General features: G+C 36.1%; 1 protein-coding gene across 1 annotated transcript in view; it reads right to left on the reverse strand.

Moving 5' to 3' along the window:
• Positions 1-3,773: 3,773 nt before the first annotated feature.
• Positions 3,774-17,697, reverse strand: part of LOC576494 (puratrophin-1) — a 97,305-nt gene continuing 83,381 nt past the window's right edge. Inside the window, exons 13-24 of the mRNA XM_030975930.1 lie at positions 15,221-16,129; positions 13,129-13,317; positions 12,647-12,820; positions 11,930-12,016; positions 11,223-11,366; positions 10,938-11,015; positions 9,385-9,420; positions 8,729-8,863; positions 8,041-8,221; positions 7,563-7,667; positions 6,455-7,005; positions 3,774-6,090 (exon numbers count right to left, since the gene is read on the reverse strand). Of these exons, the coding sequence (XP_030831790.1) occupies positions 6,085-6,090; positions 6,455-7,005; positions 7,563-7,667; positions 8,041-8,221; positions 8,729-8,863; positions 9,385-9,420; positions 10,938-11,015; positions 11,223-11,366; positions 11,930-12,016; positions 12,647-12,820; positions 13,129-13,317; positions 15,221-16,129 (2,595 nt within the window). The 3' untranslated portion in view covers positions 3,774-6,084. The remainder of the gene's footprint in view (positions 6,091-6,454; positions 7,006-7,562; positions 7,668-8,040; positions 8,222-8,728; positions 8,864-9,384; positions 9,421-10,937; positions 11,016-11,222; positions 11,367-11,929; positions 12,017-12,646; positions 12,821-13,128; positions 13,318-15,220; positions 16,130-17,697) is intronic.

Below are 17,697 nucleotides of genomic sequence, written 5' to 3' on the forward strand. Positions count from 1 at the left end.
CAGTTGTGCCGAGATGTATTCTTTATGTTTTAACAATGATGCTGATCATACTGATGATGATGGTGGTGGTATTGATATGGTGAGGATGATGATGCGGATGACAATGATGATGATGGTTATAGTATCATGGTTATGGTAACGTGATGATGATAATACAGTGCGTCCCAAAAAAAACTATACACTTTTGATATGGCCGCCGAATAAACAAATATATGATTCTGGGGGACAATTTTTATATGTATGGAAAGCTCACAAACTCAGCTTTCATATGATACCAAAAAGTTTGAAAATAATTCATGCTTGGGTGAGCACTGCTCACTTTTGTAAAGGGTATGAAAATTAGATTGCGCAGGAATTAGCCTTCCAATTTGTGAGAGGTAAATCCTTTGGTGCTTACAAAATCGAGGGTGATAGGATACATTCATGATTTGCTGAGTGAATTACATCGTTTATAAAACCAAAATTTTATGCATGAGTGAACAGGAATTTTATTTTTTATTGTAGGATTCTAACTTTCCCTGTTAGACTCAGTGGTGTGTTTATGGGAGTCAGGATGGGGTGATGGTACATGTTGTAATTTCCATCTTACAAACTGTTATTTTTTACATCTTTGACTTTGAATAAAAACATTCACCCCACATTTCAGTTATTGTAAGATTAGTTGAACATCTCATTGATTTACTTAATAACCAGATGGGGATTATGTAAAATTATTGTAAATTGATTATTCAAATACGGTTCGTTGAAAAGAGGAATATCACAGATGTTGGCTACTTATTCTTAAGGTTACCCATTTACCATTACAGAAACTCAAGTGCTAAAATGACTGGTTGGTTGGTTGATAGATTGAGTGATTGACTGAGTTATTGATTAATTATGATTGAATGATTAAATTGATTGAAATACTGAATGGTGATTGAATGCTTGATTGATTAATTGATTGACTGATTGACTGATACCGTTCATTGTTCATTAAGTGATTGATAGCTGAATGTAATGGATTGTCAAGATATGCACAAGCACACCCAGGCAGAGAGAGAGAGAGAGAGAGAGAGAGAGGGGGAGGGGCATACATGTCCTCTTGACCCTAATCCCATCTACCAAACAAAGTCCTACCCTACATTTCACCTCCCCTGCACCATGTACCATCACCCCGTCCTGACTCCCATGAAAACTCCACTGAGTCTACCATGGAAAGTTACATTGCTATACGGTAATAACAAATGCAATTCCTGTTCACTCATGCATAAAATGTTAATCCCATAAACTACAAATTTCACTCAGCAAACCCAAACTCATCACAATTGATCATAAATTGGTCATATCATTCTCAATTCCGTAAGCTCCAAAGGATTTACCTCTCACAAATTGGAAGGCTAATTCCTGCGCAACCTAATTTTCATACCCTTTACAAAAGTGAGCAGTGCTCACCCAAGCATGAATTATTTTCAAACATTTTGGTGTCATATGAAAGCTGAGTTTATAGGCTTGCTATACATATAAAAATAGTCCCCCAGAATTATATATTTTTTTATTCGGCAGCCATTTCAAAAGTGTATAGTTTTTTTCGGGACGCACTGTAGAGGGTGATGATGGTGATTGAGATGATGGTGATATTAGTGGTAATGTTGGTAGCAGTGGTGAAGATGAGGGTTAGTGGGCATTATTAATGAAAATCATAAATATGAAGAACAAAGATAAAACATGCTTTCTTACATTAGATTTTATCACCTGACAAAACGTTGTGATCTTTTAGATCCCTTGTTGACCATACATTGCAAGACAAACGAATATCACTAGCAATATTATTTTTGAATCTATATCCGCAATGAGTAAAATATTTAGCATTAACAAAGATAACGTTGGCAATATGAATGATGATGAATAAGAATGTTATAATAGGGTGATGATGATTAAACATCTCGCTATGGTGACATAGATGAAAACGGTGGTGATTTGGTGGTGGTGGTGGTGGTGGTGATGATTTGATGGTGGTGGTGGTGGTGATGATGATGATGATCATGATGGTGACGATAAAGATGGTGGTGGTGGTGATGGTGATGATGATGATGGTGATGATAATGGTGACGATGATGGTGGTGGTGGTGGTGATGACGGTGGTGGAGGTAGTAGATGAAAACGGTGGTGGTGGTGGTGGTGATGATGATGGTGGTGGTGGTGATGGTGATGATGATGATGGTGATGATGATGATGGTGACGATAAAGATGGTGGTGGTGGTGATGGTGATGATGATGATGGTGATGATAATGGTGACGATGATGGTGGTGGTGGTGATGGTGATGATGATGATGGTGATGATAATGGTGACGATGATGGTGGTGGTGGTGATGACGGTGGTGGAGGTAGTGCTAATGGTATAGGGTGAAGGTAATGGGAATTACATTTATTGGAATGATGTGAATGATAACATTTATATTGATAAATGATAAATGACCTGAGTATGTTTAATAACCTTCCTTGAAACAGGATGGCCTTTTAAGCTAAGCTGTCTTAACTTAGATCGTCATGATGATGATGATAAAAGAAAAGAATATCGCTGTGAAGTTGCTCTGATGATATCTCAACCCTTCTCAAGTTAATCTCCATTTATGATCAATATTTTTCTATAAGTTATATATGAAGCTAGCTTAGAATATATGGAAATTAAACTATTCATATGTCGAGTGGGTTGATGACTTGAGGAGGATTAAGGTGGCAATCTATGCATTGCTAATTAATATTTGACTTCATTCTCAGCTTCATTTAATATCTGGGAATATGAAGCGAGGTCTTACTCATGTTAAAAGCAAAATAACCCTAGGAAGCATTCCACCTCGTGATAGTGGGAGGACAGGTTAACGTACTATGTAATGATTTGGAGCCATGATGAAACCTCATATCGAAAGTGTTTTAAAGCCCCACTGCACTACTTATAGCTACTTGCTCCCTCTACATAGCAAACGTGCCTAATCGGTGCTTGTTGGTCCTCCATGATCCCCTTTTTCTTATGTTAATTGAGAGCTGATTTGATGTGATAACCACCGTCAGTGACCTTGCAGGGAGGTCTAATCCCCCTGGCCAAACTAGTGCAGACGGGCTGTAAGGAAATGATAACTGACTTTTAGTAATAAATAATGCACCCTTTAAAGAATGTAATTAAATAAGACAATTTCATCTGGTTTCATCACACTTTTTGAGAATGCACCTAAAAAATGGAGAATACCAGGTGCAAATCACTGTGATAACATGTAAGCCAAAGTCTTCTTTCTCTCCTTTTCTTGCTTGCTTACTTCAAACTTTCCACTTTTTATAAGCACTTAAGCATGTAGAGTTACAGGTTTAAACATTGAGGTCATTTTTCCTTCAAAAGTTAGAGAACACATATCACTCTCATCTGCTCAAACCACTGTTGTATGACCACTGACTCTTAATTTTAGAATAGATAATGCTGAACTGTCTTTCACTCCCTCTCTTTTCCCCCTTTCTCCCCCCCCCCCCCCCTTTTCCTCTCTCTCTCTCTTTCCTTCTCTTTTCTATCTTCTAACTCTTCCCCACTTCTCTCTCCCTCTTTCTCTCTTTCTTCTTCTCTCTTTCTCTCTTCTGTCTAACTCTTATCTTTCTCTCCCCCTCCCCACCCCCCCCCCTCTCTCTCTCTCTCTTTCTTTCTCCCCTTCTCTCTCTCACTCAAGCATTTGCTCATTTCACAAATTTAATCAATCAGTCATTCAATGTTCAAATGCATAGTACACATAAATATGTATTTTATGACATCTTTCTAGTTTCTAGCAATTTTAATCTGAATTTCTTATGTCCAAGTTATAAGTTATATTGACCGGACAGTAATGTACAGGTTACATACAAATGTAGAATAATACAAACATATACAAGGTTCTAAAACTAAGCCGAGGTCATATTACTCAAGAATGAAGTGAATATTTTAGGTCAGGAAATAGTCTTAAGTACTGCTATAAAAACAAGTTGAAAGGCTTTCATCTGCCTTGTTAGGAAGGTTTGTAATATGTTAGATATCTTCTATTTATTCAAATTGGAATAAATAACTTTCTTTAGCACACTTCTTGTTATATAAATGCTTCATGAAGAAGACTTGTCAAAATTATTCAAAAAAATGAAATTCTGAATGGAAAGAATGTTTAGTAACATATAGATTTCATCTATTTGTGTGCATTTTGGCAGCTTTTCAGTCGCAGTGAAAATTATAATCGTGATTAGTTTTGGGAAGTATATTAAAGTCTAATATTTACTTTTATGTTACATTAGTCAAGTTATTTCTGTCACATAGTCAAGTCATGTCCTACATGTCTAGCAAAAGTTTAACATAGTTAGGTGTACATCAATTCTGTGTTCCCTATACCACAGAGAAAAACTAATCACTTTGCCTAGATTAGAGTCATACTTAAAGAGAGAATAATAGTTAGTACATATATGAAAATCACATCTGATTTCCAAGTCATTAATGCCATCTAGAATGAATGATTGATTATTAAATCATTTTATAAACTTTAGTTGATTCCAGAAGAACCAAGGTTGATATTCTTAAGTACAATCATGATCTTTATTCCATTATTCTTCATGCATGTATACTGGGTCTGAGCAGCTTCATTCTAATGTGCCCTTAGTCTTCAATGGAAGACTTTGTCTATCTGGAGTTACACACAATACTGAAATAAATACACATTCTACCAAACATGATAAGATTCTACACTGAACACTCATGAATACGTTAGATCACATACTAACCAACAACAAGAGCTGATTGCTTCATATACTGCATAGTTTACCATAAATGACCTCAGATGGAATACTGTTGCTTGACATTCGTATACGTTGCTTGACATATATCATATCAAAAGACAAAGGAATTTGAAGCTCTACGATACATGTACATGAAATACTGCATAATTATTCTTGCAGCATTTGGGAGAGCGTTGTTCTAGTCGTCAAGGCACACTGATAGGAAGGAAGACGTACATTACATCTCAATGTCATTACAAAAAGTCATGTTATAAATAATGCTAAAGAATTCTAATCATTAATGATCAGAGTATGAGTTACAATGAACTCCATTGTTATGTCACCTTTACCGATTACACTTCATTTATACTTATTAAAATATCTCCTTTGTGACATCATCACCATCAGATAAAGACCAATCGTTTGATTACACAAATTACACAAATTAACAATCTACCAATAAAATAGCACCATCTTAACATCTATCTCTACCTGTGTTTGGTTCACTAAAACTGAATGGATGTACAAAAGAGGTAGCTTTACGTCTATGGGTCCAGATAGATACAACTAAAAAGTAGAAGTAAGATACAAATATCTGTAAAAAGATTTTTGAAGACAGATTTCTTTGCCTTTATCATGTCATAGATCCCTAATTATCATCCATCTAACGCTGACGATATCACCAAGCTCATCATGCATGATGATGCCATAGTGTACCAGCGATATGTCAGGGAATCCTCTGTCAAGGCTTGTAATCGAGGGATGATGTGTGTGTTTGAAAATAGGGTTAATACTTCTTCCTTTACGAAAGGAATGATAAAAACAAAATGTGCCTTAATGAGTTGAAGGCACAAGCTATTGTGTAGAGAATCATCTACTAATTAATGGTATGAGAAACATACAAATATTTGAAAGTTGTCTAAAAGAGTAACAGCAGCATCGTGACTTATGGAAAGCCAGGAGAGCAGCATTATAGGCTTTGGGAAGCCAGTAGGAAACATCTATGGCATATCTCAATTAATGTCTCAATAAATATTTTGTATCAATAATGAGAAAATTACTGGGCTTAGATTACAAGTTTAAAATCATCTTTAAAAGCTGCTGAATTATCAGAGTAATAAATATCCATCTTCAGCAAAACCTTGGAGGATAGATAACCTCCAAGAAAGGAATGACGGGACAGGAGTGCGTCCATGCTGCGAGGAACCATGTTGAACTTAGAGGGTGTCCTGAATTTATGTGATGATTCCTGTCTCCAAGGATACATCTGGTGCTAGCTGTTATGAGAATAGCATCAGCATTTCAGTTCAAGGTTTTCTTCCTTCTCGGCCTCATACCTGGGGGGTAGAAGAAAGTATGAAAAACTCAATTAATTCACGTTCTTTAGAAAATCAAAGTCGAAGAAGGAGCAAGGGATAGCTTCTACTATTCCACTATACTTCACAAAATTCTCTGATAATAATAATAATAATAATAATGATTTTTAAAAAAATTCTCCATGGAAGCCTCAATTTCATCAATGATGTTCTTCCTAAGGCTCCTGTGAGGTTCTTCTTACAGGGTGTTTCTAACACAATTGTGTGATCATACATGTATCTTTAGGAGTTTTCTTGTTTTATCTTGTCTCTGTATTATAATGTCCTATCGATCTAAAAAATCTTGTTAGAGCTTTGAAAACTGCTAAATTTTTTGACGACTCACCGCTGTAACAAACTGATTACTCCTCCTCTGTGATCTCCTCTGACTGGTGACGGTTTCCACAGTAGGAGCCTCTGAATGAAGTGAACTGACACTCATCGTCCTTACTTCTGATGTAAACATAGTCTCCTGGTAAATCTGAGAACTCCTAGGTGATGGAACACTCCTCACAAAGGGATTCCTACCCCTCGCATCACCATGCCGCATCGTTACCCCGGCAACGGGTGATACCGGGGCTACGTTGTCCCCGCTGAAGGCGCTACTGTCTCCGCTACTGTCTGTACCTTGGAGGGTGTTTGTAGGACTGATAGCTGCTGTAGGTCTCTGAGGAGGAAACTCTATCCCACTCTCACCCATCTCAGGGATGTTGTACCCTGCTAGAGACAAGGAACCAGCCAGAGAGAAGCGCCGAGATGGAGATGAGTAGTAGGAGGAGGATGAGGAGGATGTTTGAGTTGTCATCAGGTTGGTCATGGAAGAGAAGGCTGATGCATCAAAGAGCTTGTTGGTTGTACTGAAAGATGAGATGGCTATTGAGTTCCTTGATCTGGGAGCTATGGGCAGAAGAAACACAGAAAACATTATTACAAAACTTATCAATGGCTATTTGTGTGTACTTTCAACAAGCAAGCCAATTTTAGACTATATATGAAAGGGATATTTGAGGGATGTAGCAACATAGATCAATGCCTCCTGGATTAAAAAAAAAGCTTTTAGGAACAGAATTTGTCCCCCTAATATGAGATTATTCTAACTTTAGAGGGGGGAAATTGTTAAAGAAATTATTATTTTCTTTCAAATAGTAAATCTCTATGTGAAGTCAACTCTTAAAGTTCTGTTAATATCTGTTAATGTATTTCATGGGGGAAATGCCTTGATTCATATTAGAGTCATTTTAAAGCTTATCAACACTAGTGTGGCTAGGAGGGATTAGACCACACAGTGAGGTCACTGACAGGTGGCTATCTCATCAACTCAGCTCTCAAATAACATAAGAAATAGAGGATCATGCGGGACCAACAGGCACCGATTGGGGAAGTTTTTTATATAGAGGGAGCGAGTAGCTACAAGTAGGACAGTGGGGCTTTAACAGACGGCAGGGTGAACTCACCTTTGAGATTGACGGCTCTATCATGAATCCTATCTTGACTAGGCTTGATATCAAATGACTGTCTACTAGAGAAACCAAGTGATGAGAGTTCATGCTGACGGGTTTCTGTAAATAACAACAAAATACAAACAGTTAACATCATATAGAAGCTAGTTTGGTCAATTCTTGAAAAAATAATGTATTAAATCTATCATTGTTGTTCTAAATATGGGACATACATTATAGGTTGAAAACCATCATCAAATTTAGGAAGCCATTAGTAGTAACATTTATTATTTTTAGACATGTAAGATAATTACATATAAAAACACATGGAATCTGAGACTAATTCAGCTTGAAAATTTTTTTGAAAAATAATGAGAGATCTATTAACGCTGAACTACAACTACCATCTCATAATTCTATCCCCCATATAGGTATTCAGTTGTCCCTGGTATAGATAGTTTCCATGGTGAGTATTCCATTGCTGTTTAATCACCTTTACTCCTGAGTGCCTGATGCCATAGTAGTCTACTGATCTCAGTCGTCCAGACCCTCTTGATCTGAGGAGACCTTGCCTGCATGGTGTAAGCCTTGTCCGTTGACTTGCGTCTTCGGAACCAAACCTCAAGCTTTGTCCCAGTCTCTCCGATGCTCTCCGTCAGACCGATGTCTGACATCTGTAAGAAGAGAGAGATATAAGGAGAGTCATAGACAACAGAAAACGTTTGTATGCAGTGAAATACATTATCTGTACATCACTGTATAAAGTCTTAATCAGTTTTTCTTAATGAAGCGTTAAATCATTTATGGTGTGTCCATAAAACACTGCAACTCACAAAAGCAATATAGAGACACAGTTTATTTCAGGCTCACATACTACAAGTTTATATTCTCTTTGAATTGATAAAATAAGAAGTGAAAACAGAAATTCAAATAGTGTAACAGAGCAGCCATTTTGTTTCTTTCAAATACACATATGACAAGTGGTACCATACAGGAAAGTTGAACAATCCTTCTGAATGAACTAATGGGGCGTTTCACAAAACTTGTCATCAGTGACAAATGACAGTTTTTGTTATAAGCTACTGAAATCCTTGCTTCTGATTGGTTTTCAGCAGATTTGTCACTGATATTTGTCATTTGTCATTGAAAAAAGGCTTTGTGAAACAGGTCCTTGGTCTTACCTTGAGACTGAACTTGTACTGGTAGACATCATGTCCTTTACTCGTCTTCTTAGGTTTGCTGAATAGAATCAGATCTTCAAACAAGAAAACATGACGTACACACTTCCTGATCCCACGATACACCAAGAACTCAGCCTGAGAGAGAACAACAACACAAATAACAGGTATTTTAAATCAATCAAATAAACAAAAACAATGTTTTTTTTAGAAACTTGTAATTGAATTAATTGTGAACATAAGATCTTTCGAGAATGAGTCTTTCAGAATCCAAGGAGCTTCATTGGTTCTTTGAAACTGGAAAATACAATAAAAATGAACAAAAAAAAATTTGGGTAAGATTTTCCATGTATCAATGTACCCAATCTTATTTTAAGAGCTAAAATTTCACTTATTTGTTTGCATATGCATGTACACTGTTTCCTTTACTGCTTATTCATTCATTTAGGTGAAATATTGAGCCAATTCTTTTCTCTCTTTTTTTTCTTGGGGGGGGGGGGGTGTTGTTATGGTATCAACTTGATATTACATGTGTAATGACGATAATCTATAAGTTTAATATGACTCTTTACAGCTACCTTTTAATATACAAGTACTGTCATGTAGGATAAAACAAAGACAATCATTTTATTGCCAGAATGCTTCAAACTAATACATACCTGTCTGATAAGTTCACCTTGTTCTCTCAAATTGACCTAAAAAGAAAAGAAAGGGAAGAGATGAAAACGGAATTATATCTTTATATTTCAATATCCATGTGTTTTTTGTTTTTCTTCATCATCCTGATACAGAGTTTTCCTCAGATGAAGTTCTGTTTTGAGAATCTGGACACAGTGTATTAAAGACAGAAAGGTGAATACTGCTAGTCTGTGCTTATCCAGCACACATACATGTAGACTGTGTATTAGATTGAATAGCAATGCATTATCCATAGTATAATGGATTCAGTGCTTTACATAACCTGACGTTCATGTTTGTATCTTGTCATACATTCATCCAAACCTTCATCAAAGCAGGCATGGAGAAAGAGAGATCTCTACTAGATACATTCTTGCATTCAGTAATTGGAAGGTAGCCAGTAGAGGTAAGTGCTGATATTTTGGAATAAAGCTAGGAGAATGGTGATTGATAATTTGGCTGATTTGTAAGAAAATGCTGTCATTGCTGTAAAAGGAAAAGTGTTTTGTAATGTACTTGATTGATCACATGACCAGGGATATTACGGAATCAAGATATGACAAAGGCTGACCTTCCGATCACATTTCATCAGAAATGAAGTTTTTAGTCAAAATGAGGTCACATTCAACAATCTTGTGATTGATTGGTTTTCTATATGGAGTGCACTTCACTGCTTCAGAATCCTTGAAAGGAAATGAATTCATGAATATCATTTATGATTTTCATTTCTTTTTAGATTCTCTTAAAAGATTTTGATCCCCCTGCAGCAATATTGTAATATCTTTACTTGTACATTCTAAAAAGATAATTACTACTTACAAAAAATGTCAAGACTAATTCATAACCCATTACTGTGAAATAACGCATGGCTATTAACATAGAACGAGGCTGATCATTGTTTTCTTTAAAGCATGATAGTTTGTGACAGGCAAATAATCGACAGGAGAAAAATATGCATTTCTTAATGTGAAAGAACATTATAAAGTCAACTTTTTGTGAACATCAGATTAAGTTGATATAAAAGTAAGATCCATATACGATCTCAATTATATAATCAAGATGAACAGATATGGAAATGTGGCTGAAGAAGTGACTGAATTATATTTAATTCGTTTTTTTTTTGTGGGGCCTATTTATAAGCAATTTGCTTCTTTGTGATCCTGACCATATATTTGCTTGTTATTTTGCAAGTTTTAAGTCTTCTATTTTCTATTGTATGTTTTGCTTTTACATGTATATGATTTAATAAATTCTACTCAATCCAAGAATAGCATTTTAACAGCTTTCTTATCACTGCAATTTATTCAAATTTGCCTCCCGAATATTTTCCAATCAAAAAAAGAATAAACAAACTGAAAAACAAAATGGATAGTACTTTAAAGGTTTCAAATTTTCAAGTTGACAAAGTTTGATGATTACGTTTTAATAAATGTCTTTTTGCAATATTTTACATGTACTTCTTAACAGTCTTGAAGAATGTCTCAAAATGATCATCGGCTTGATAAGATTTTTTCTTAAATGAACGCTAACTTACATCACAGTCTTGTAGAGAATCCATTGCTAGAAGATCATTACCGTGTCTCATCTGAAACTCAATCATCACTTCTGCAGCCTGAAAAATAAATTTAAAAAATATTTTTGATTTAATTATAAGATTGACATATGATTCATCAATATCTGTCTGGCATACTTCCATGGCACTTCATCAGACTCTCTTAATTTCTTAGATGGTGTAACTTTTTGTTTCCTAAATCATGTTTAGTAAATAATTAATAATTACGGTAAAGGTCTAAGATGATTTGGACGGGAATGTACTCACTCTGAGATGGTTTTGTTCCTGGTCTTCAGTTCCACATTGTCTGATGAGATCTCGTAGGAGGAGAGCATACTTCCCTAGTCTCTGGACTGGCTTCAAGAGGTAACTAGCTAGGTCCATGCTGTCCTTTAGGCGACGCTGTTTGCTCTGTAAGTATCACATTAGTAATATATCAATCATTAGTAATATATCAATCATATGACAAGATTTCCAGCATGCATTCCCCTATAGGAAGAGTATCTTATTTACATTTGAACGTTCTTTATAACTTCTTCTTCTTCTTTGGTATACTCCTCAACGTCCCCTTAGGAACCAAACGAGGAAGTACTGATATATTATTACTATAACATGGTGTACTGATATATTATTACTATAACATGATGTACTGATATATTATTACTATAACATGGTGTACTGATATATTATTACTATAACATGAAGTACTGATATATTATTGATATAATCAGCTCCATAATGTTTCTTATACTCTTACAAAGTATAATGATCATTTTTTCATACTGTACTTAAAGCAAACAACAAAAGAAAGAACTCAACACACATTTATAATTATACAAATGCTTAAATTGTAGTTATGCCCACAATATCTTAAAATATTTAGTACTGTATATGCTTTAGAGAAGAAGAAAAATATGGTAAGAAAAAACTGAACAAATTAGAGCATGCACAGTCGTTAATTAGAAATGACTTACCCTAAAGAAGTGGCCGAAGTCAGCTAGTAAACTGTCTGATCTTGGTTTGTTCATGTTGTACAGGGCATAAAGACCAAACTCTTGTCTCTGTATATATACAAATAAAAGGAAGATAAATGTTATAATATTGAAAAAGAGCTTTCAGTCCACTCTGGTTCAGGCTTTGTGATGAAGACCTGTATGGTATATCTTTAAAGTATATCTTTAAAGTGCTTAGAGATGTCAGAAATGTATTAAGCGCTATATAAAAGCTGAATATTATTACGATGTACAACATCAAAACCAGTCATTTTTGTTCTGAATATCCCTCCTCTGCAATAATATAATGAAATGACTATAGATGATTTCAACAACAGAGGGCAGCATTCATAACACCAGATCAGGAAACCTCATAGAGACAGTGCAGATAGTTGTTCTATGTTCTCACACTCATTTCATAAGGAATTACATCCCACTAGCATCACTTTTCATTGTCTACCGGTATCCAAAAAATATTGAAGTGTAAGACTCTGAATTCAGCATGCAAGACAGCAACTTTATTTCTTGTTTTATATGAAACCTTTGAGATAATTCTGAAGGAATCAATATAGAATATCAAGGGAAATTAGTAAAAATGAGTGATTGACACAACTGAAATATAATACAGTCAGCTTTCAGAGAAATTCTTGCAATGCTAGCTGTATACTGAGAGGATTAGTGGTACATCTTGGTACTTACATGTTTGAGGAAGCACTGTCCCACCTGTAGGGGTGTAGTCATGCACCCTTTGAGCTCCCTTAGGAACACTCTTGAATGGAAGTGGTAGATCTTTTCTAGGTTACCAAACACAATGCTTCTCTTACCCCTCAATGCTTGAGGGATGTCTTCTCGGTCCATCTCAACAACGTAATTCTGTAAAATCATAAAAGGATTTACTTATTCAAATCAATGTTTTCATGTGTGTTGACCACACAATACAAACTCTGTATTAAAAAGAAAGATAAAACACTTGATTTTAAATAAGGACGTACTTAAGAAACAAATCAATTGCTTGAAGACATGAGAGTACTGGTTATGTTTGACACAATACAAACAAAAATAATCTTTGAATATGGTTGCTTCCTATGGTGCACAAACTGGAGAAAATTTTGCCTCTTGGATTTGATATACAATTTTAAGAGCAGTATTAGTCAGGGATGAGTTACGGGATGTGTTCTCACCTCTAGGATATACTTGAGAGCTAGCACATAGTCCTGTTCAGTCTGTATCACTTCATCAATGATGAGTAGTAACCGACGGTAACAAGGATGTTGCTTGGCTAGAGACTCCGCTTCTAGTTTGAAAGGATTGTCTGCCAGGCAGATGGATCTTCTTATATGACGGTTAGCATCTAGAGGTGACCATTGGTTCTGGAGGAAAACAGAAATTTAATATGATTACTCTATAGGAACTAGAAGTTAGGACAAGTAATAGTCGAGCATATATCTATGATGTGCTGCTTAATATGTACAGGCAGTAATGTTCATAAAAGGTACCAAGACAACGACAAGAAGAAAAACTTTATTTGCATAAGATAAGCATCTTACATGTATCTTGGGTATGAGACAATGAATAAGACCAAAAACAAGAGTCTCTCTTAACTTCACAAATTTCCAAAGGTGTCTGAAAAGTTGGTATAATATATGTGATTACTACATTAGTGTTGAAGGATATCTCTCTGTGTGTCTCTCTGTCTCCCCCCTCTCCCCCCCCCCCCCCTCTACCCCCCCCCCCTCTCTCTCACACACTCTCTCTCTCTTTCTCTCTCTCTCTCTCTCTCTCTCTTTTTCTCTCTGCAGGTCATTGAATGAGAATGCTACTGACTGTAGCATTCATGGATGAGACCTAGGATTCTGAACAATCTTTGTAATGTAGGACACAAATATCTTGTTCAATTGAACAATAAATTCCCCTTTAAAAAAAGCAATATCGTGCCTCGTTGAAAAAAGAGGAAAAATCTGAGTAATTCATGGACAGGCAGATTATTTCCTGGGTTGCATTGCACAATGTGCTCTGCAAATCTCTCTCTACAAATAAAAGACAAGGATAGAAGGAGCATTGCACAATACATATGAAACAAACAGGTACACCCCCCTCCCCCCTCAAGGAAAAAAGAGAAAAGTTCACTGTGTATCCAAAGGTCAATATGAATGATCCTGCCTCTGGTGGTACAACCTTTATTCAGTGGGAGAGGAGACATGAAATACACTGATTGCCTGATAGTGCTATGAATGCATGAATGATGAAAAGTTTACATTGTTACCTAAATAATCAAATAAAGTGCATGATACATTTTAAAAAAAAGAAAAAAGAATGAAATTGATTAATCATTATTGCTATCCTAGCTATCAGGGAACATTGCTACTTTCTTTGTCTTCTTTGTCTTCTATGTTCATTAACCGTCTATACTCTATGTCATTGTATCCCATGCCATGCTGGAATACAAACCATTCCTTTAACCTCTATCCCACCTCATTTGAATGATTATAAATGAAAAACACTGTGGGAGAGGAAAGCTACAAATGAATAACATCTTCATTATCATTCAATAGGTCTATCAAGGGAATACATTAATTACTCTCATTGTTCAATCAATACGGGCAAATTAATACTTCAAAGAACTCCAAAACTGAATTGAATTGTGGCCTTCCACTTCTTTTATGAATTCATGCTTAGCTCTGTTGAATGTTTCATGATTAACTGCATTTTCTTTAGTCCTTTAGTCCGATCGGCACTACACACAGAGAAATGATCAATTATTAGATCAGGCCTATTACAGACCAGCCTTGAGAGGAACACTTCTAAGGTTTTAATCCATGATGTACATGAAAGGGCTGCCACAAAGGTTACAGCAAATAGGATCTATCTCTCTCTCTCTCTCTCTCTCTCTCTCTCTCTCTCTGTTTCTCTGTCTGTCAGTCTGTCTGTCTGTCTTTCTTTCTTTCTTTCTTTTTCTTTCTTTCTTTCTTCTTTCTTTCTTTCTTTCTTTCTTTCTGTCTGTCTGTCTGTCTGTCTGTCTGTCTGTCTGTCTGTCTGTCTGTCTGTCTGTCTGTCTCTTTCTTCTCTCTCTCTCTTCTCTACCGAGTTTTGACATTTCAGCTTATGATAGGTAAATCTATTTAATCATGTTTGTAATTCATTAGTATCCACTATCCATGTGATGATTATGACTATTTTCATCTGCTAACAATGGACTTAATATAAGCTGAGTTTGCAAAGGAAATATAACCTGGAACAGATTTTAAAGAAAAATGATGATTTTTTGAGTTTTACCTGATCTGTATCTTCATCTGATAAGAAGTCTTCTTTCTCTCTGGTTTCTGTTTCTTTAGGAGCACCATCATTGTTCTGAGTTTCTTGACTTGTAGGTGTATCCCCACTGGTCGTCTCTTCACCTCTCTCACCTTCCTCTTCCCTCTCTTCAAACCCTTCATCTAACCGTCCTAGACTCGTAGTCCTTATAACCTCATTCTTAGCTGCTGGAATAGGTTCAAGCTCCCTGATAGGTTCAATTGTTTTACATGTTCTTGGATGGCGTAACGTCACAACGCTATCTTCAGTTGTGCTGTTTGGTTGCGTCCCTGTCGTAGCACCTGCTGTGGCACCCGCTGCTGCTGCAGCTGCTAATCGTTCTGATGCTTTCTCACTCACTGATATTCCTGAGTCTACCGATCCATTGCTGTGCATAGAATCACGCTGGTGTTTGGCTTGGGTTGTCTTAGGTCCTTTACGCAAGATTTCCTGAGCAACATTTGATGCTGTCACAGGTTTGAGGACTTCCTCTGTGATCTTATCGGGTGAGTCTGTTGATGGTTTCCTTTTAACAACATCTGAGGGTGTCCTTCTAATGCGAACCTGAGTGTCTCCGTTGGTATAAGAATTGCGCTGAGCAAAACGTGGGTTGCGTAACATGTTCCGGAGTTGTTCCATTCGCTTCTGGATCATTCCATGAGTCTCTTTGCATCGTCTTTGGGCAAACTCTCCCTGCTGCACACACTTGCCCTTGTCAAGAGTTCGGGCAAGCTGAAGCATTTTCTTGAAGTCCTCGTCGCTAATAACAGGGTTCTCTCGAAGGTATTTCTCCAAAGTACAAAGATGGACGCGACATCTCTCCCGATTACTTGTCTCCTCGATACCAAGCATAGCTACAAACTTCATTCCTCCTAAAGACCATTCATATGCCTGTAAGAAAACACAATCAACAATTAATATCACTTTAGATGAAATATGAAACATGTATTATAATAAATACATTTATACTTTAAAAAAAACATACCATGAATATAAGTTTCCTTCTTCACAGTGGTCAGTAGAAACTAGAAATAAAAGTTGAGATGAGAACAAATTTGTTCCCAGCTACTTACATCGTTCCAGATATCTTCCATATTCTGATAAAACTTGACTCTGGACTCCATTTTAAGATTGTCCCTCTCACCACCACCTCAAGACTCACAACTAAAAACCTTCCTCTAACAACAAAGCAATAGGCTCCTAATCATCCAACTATTACATAACATGGTTTCATCTTCTTATAGTCTCAAGGTGCAGACCCTTATCATGGCTTTCCAACCTTTTTTTGCACTTTGTTACTCATCCAATATGGTAATACCTTCATGAGGCAAGTACTTTATTATTGACATATAAGAACTTTACAAACTTACACTAAATCAATTAAAAACAAATTTAGAAATACAGTTGTAAAATTTATTCAATTGCTATGTTATGCTTCACTTATCAATACAATTTCTCTCCAAATGCCCAGGCCCCCCCCCCCCCACCAAAAAAAAAAAAGTTTGCTGTACGTTATCTTAAGGTACAGTATCTAAATATTATGATACCTACAACCTAATCTTCCAAGAAATCTTCAATCGTAAATCGGTTGGACACAAACGTCTTCTATTTCGTTCTGTTTTGTTTCATTTACGTTAAGAAGATGTTTCATCATCTGAGACTAGCCATAAATAAACAATGATCTTGAAGGAAGTCTTACTCACATGGTTTCAAGAAGACCAATTCACCATGGTATACAACCTTGTAACCTTAGTATATTACCCCTTCTAATCCTTCCTAATCTCTTACACCAATCTTCAACTCATTAAACACCGGTCATAAAGATCTTTGTTTGTTATGTGTCATGGGTTACTAGAGCTAGGGTGACAATGATCATCATCAATCTATACCCTTTTTTAACGCATTTAAACAGCATTTCTTTTCTTCCTAGAGGAATGATCTGAGGAGCGATCTTCATCAAACAAAGATTGTTTGGAGATTTTGTGAAGAACAGGTGTTCAAGTATAAAGAGACAAAAGTGTTGAAACATAAAATCACAAAATGAAGAGTGTCAGGTGAACACCACATTTAAAGTGTTTTCAAGAAGAAGAGATTTGAGAATTGCTTAATAAGTATTAAATTAATCGGGACAATGAAATATGCTTGATATAAACAACTTAATGACCTACAATCTGGACGCTGTTACCACTTGATATATTATCTATCAGGTTTTTTTAATCACTTGTTTACAGTTAGTTTTACAGTTAGTTTTGCCTGTTTGCTTCATTTATATTCTGCATGAATGCTTATCAATATGAATCAAGATTTACGACCAATGAAAGAGGCCTGAGGCTGTAGACAAATGAGCTGGTGCATCCATCTTGGTTGATTGGTTCCCTTTAGATGCATCAAACCATCACACCATGCACGTGAAATGAAGGCATCCAATGGAACAATCCTTACATTGTTCTATTCATATC

Source organism: Strongylocentrotus purpuratus, unplaced genomic scaffold (assembly GCF_000002235.5).
Source record: "Strongylocentrotus purpuratus isolate Spur 01 unplaced genomic scaffold, Spur_5.0 spur5_scaffold_8, whole genome shotgun sequence".
NCBI classification, from domain to species: Eukaryota; Metazoa; Echinodermata; class Echinoidea; order Camarodonta; family Strongylocentrotidae; genus Strongylocentrotus; species Strongylocentrotus purpuratus.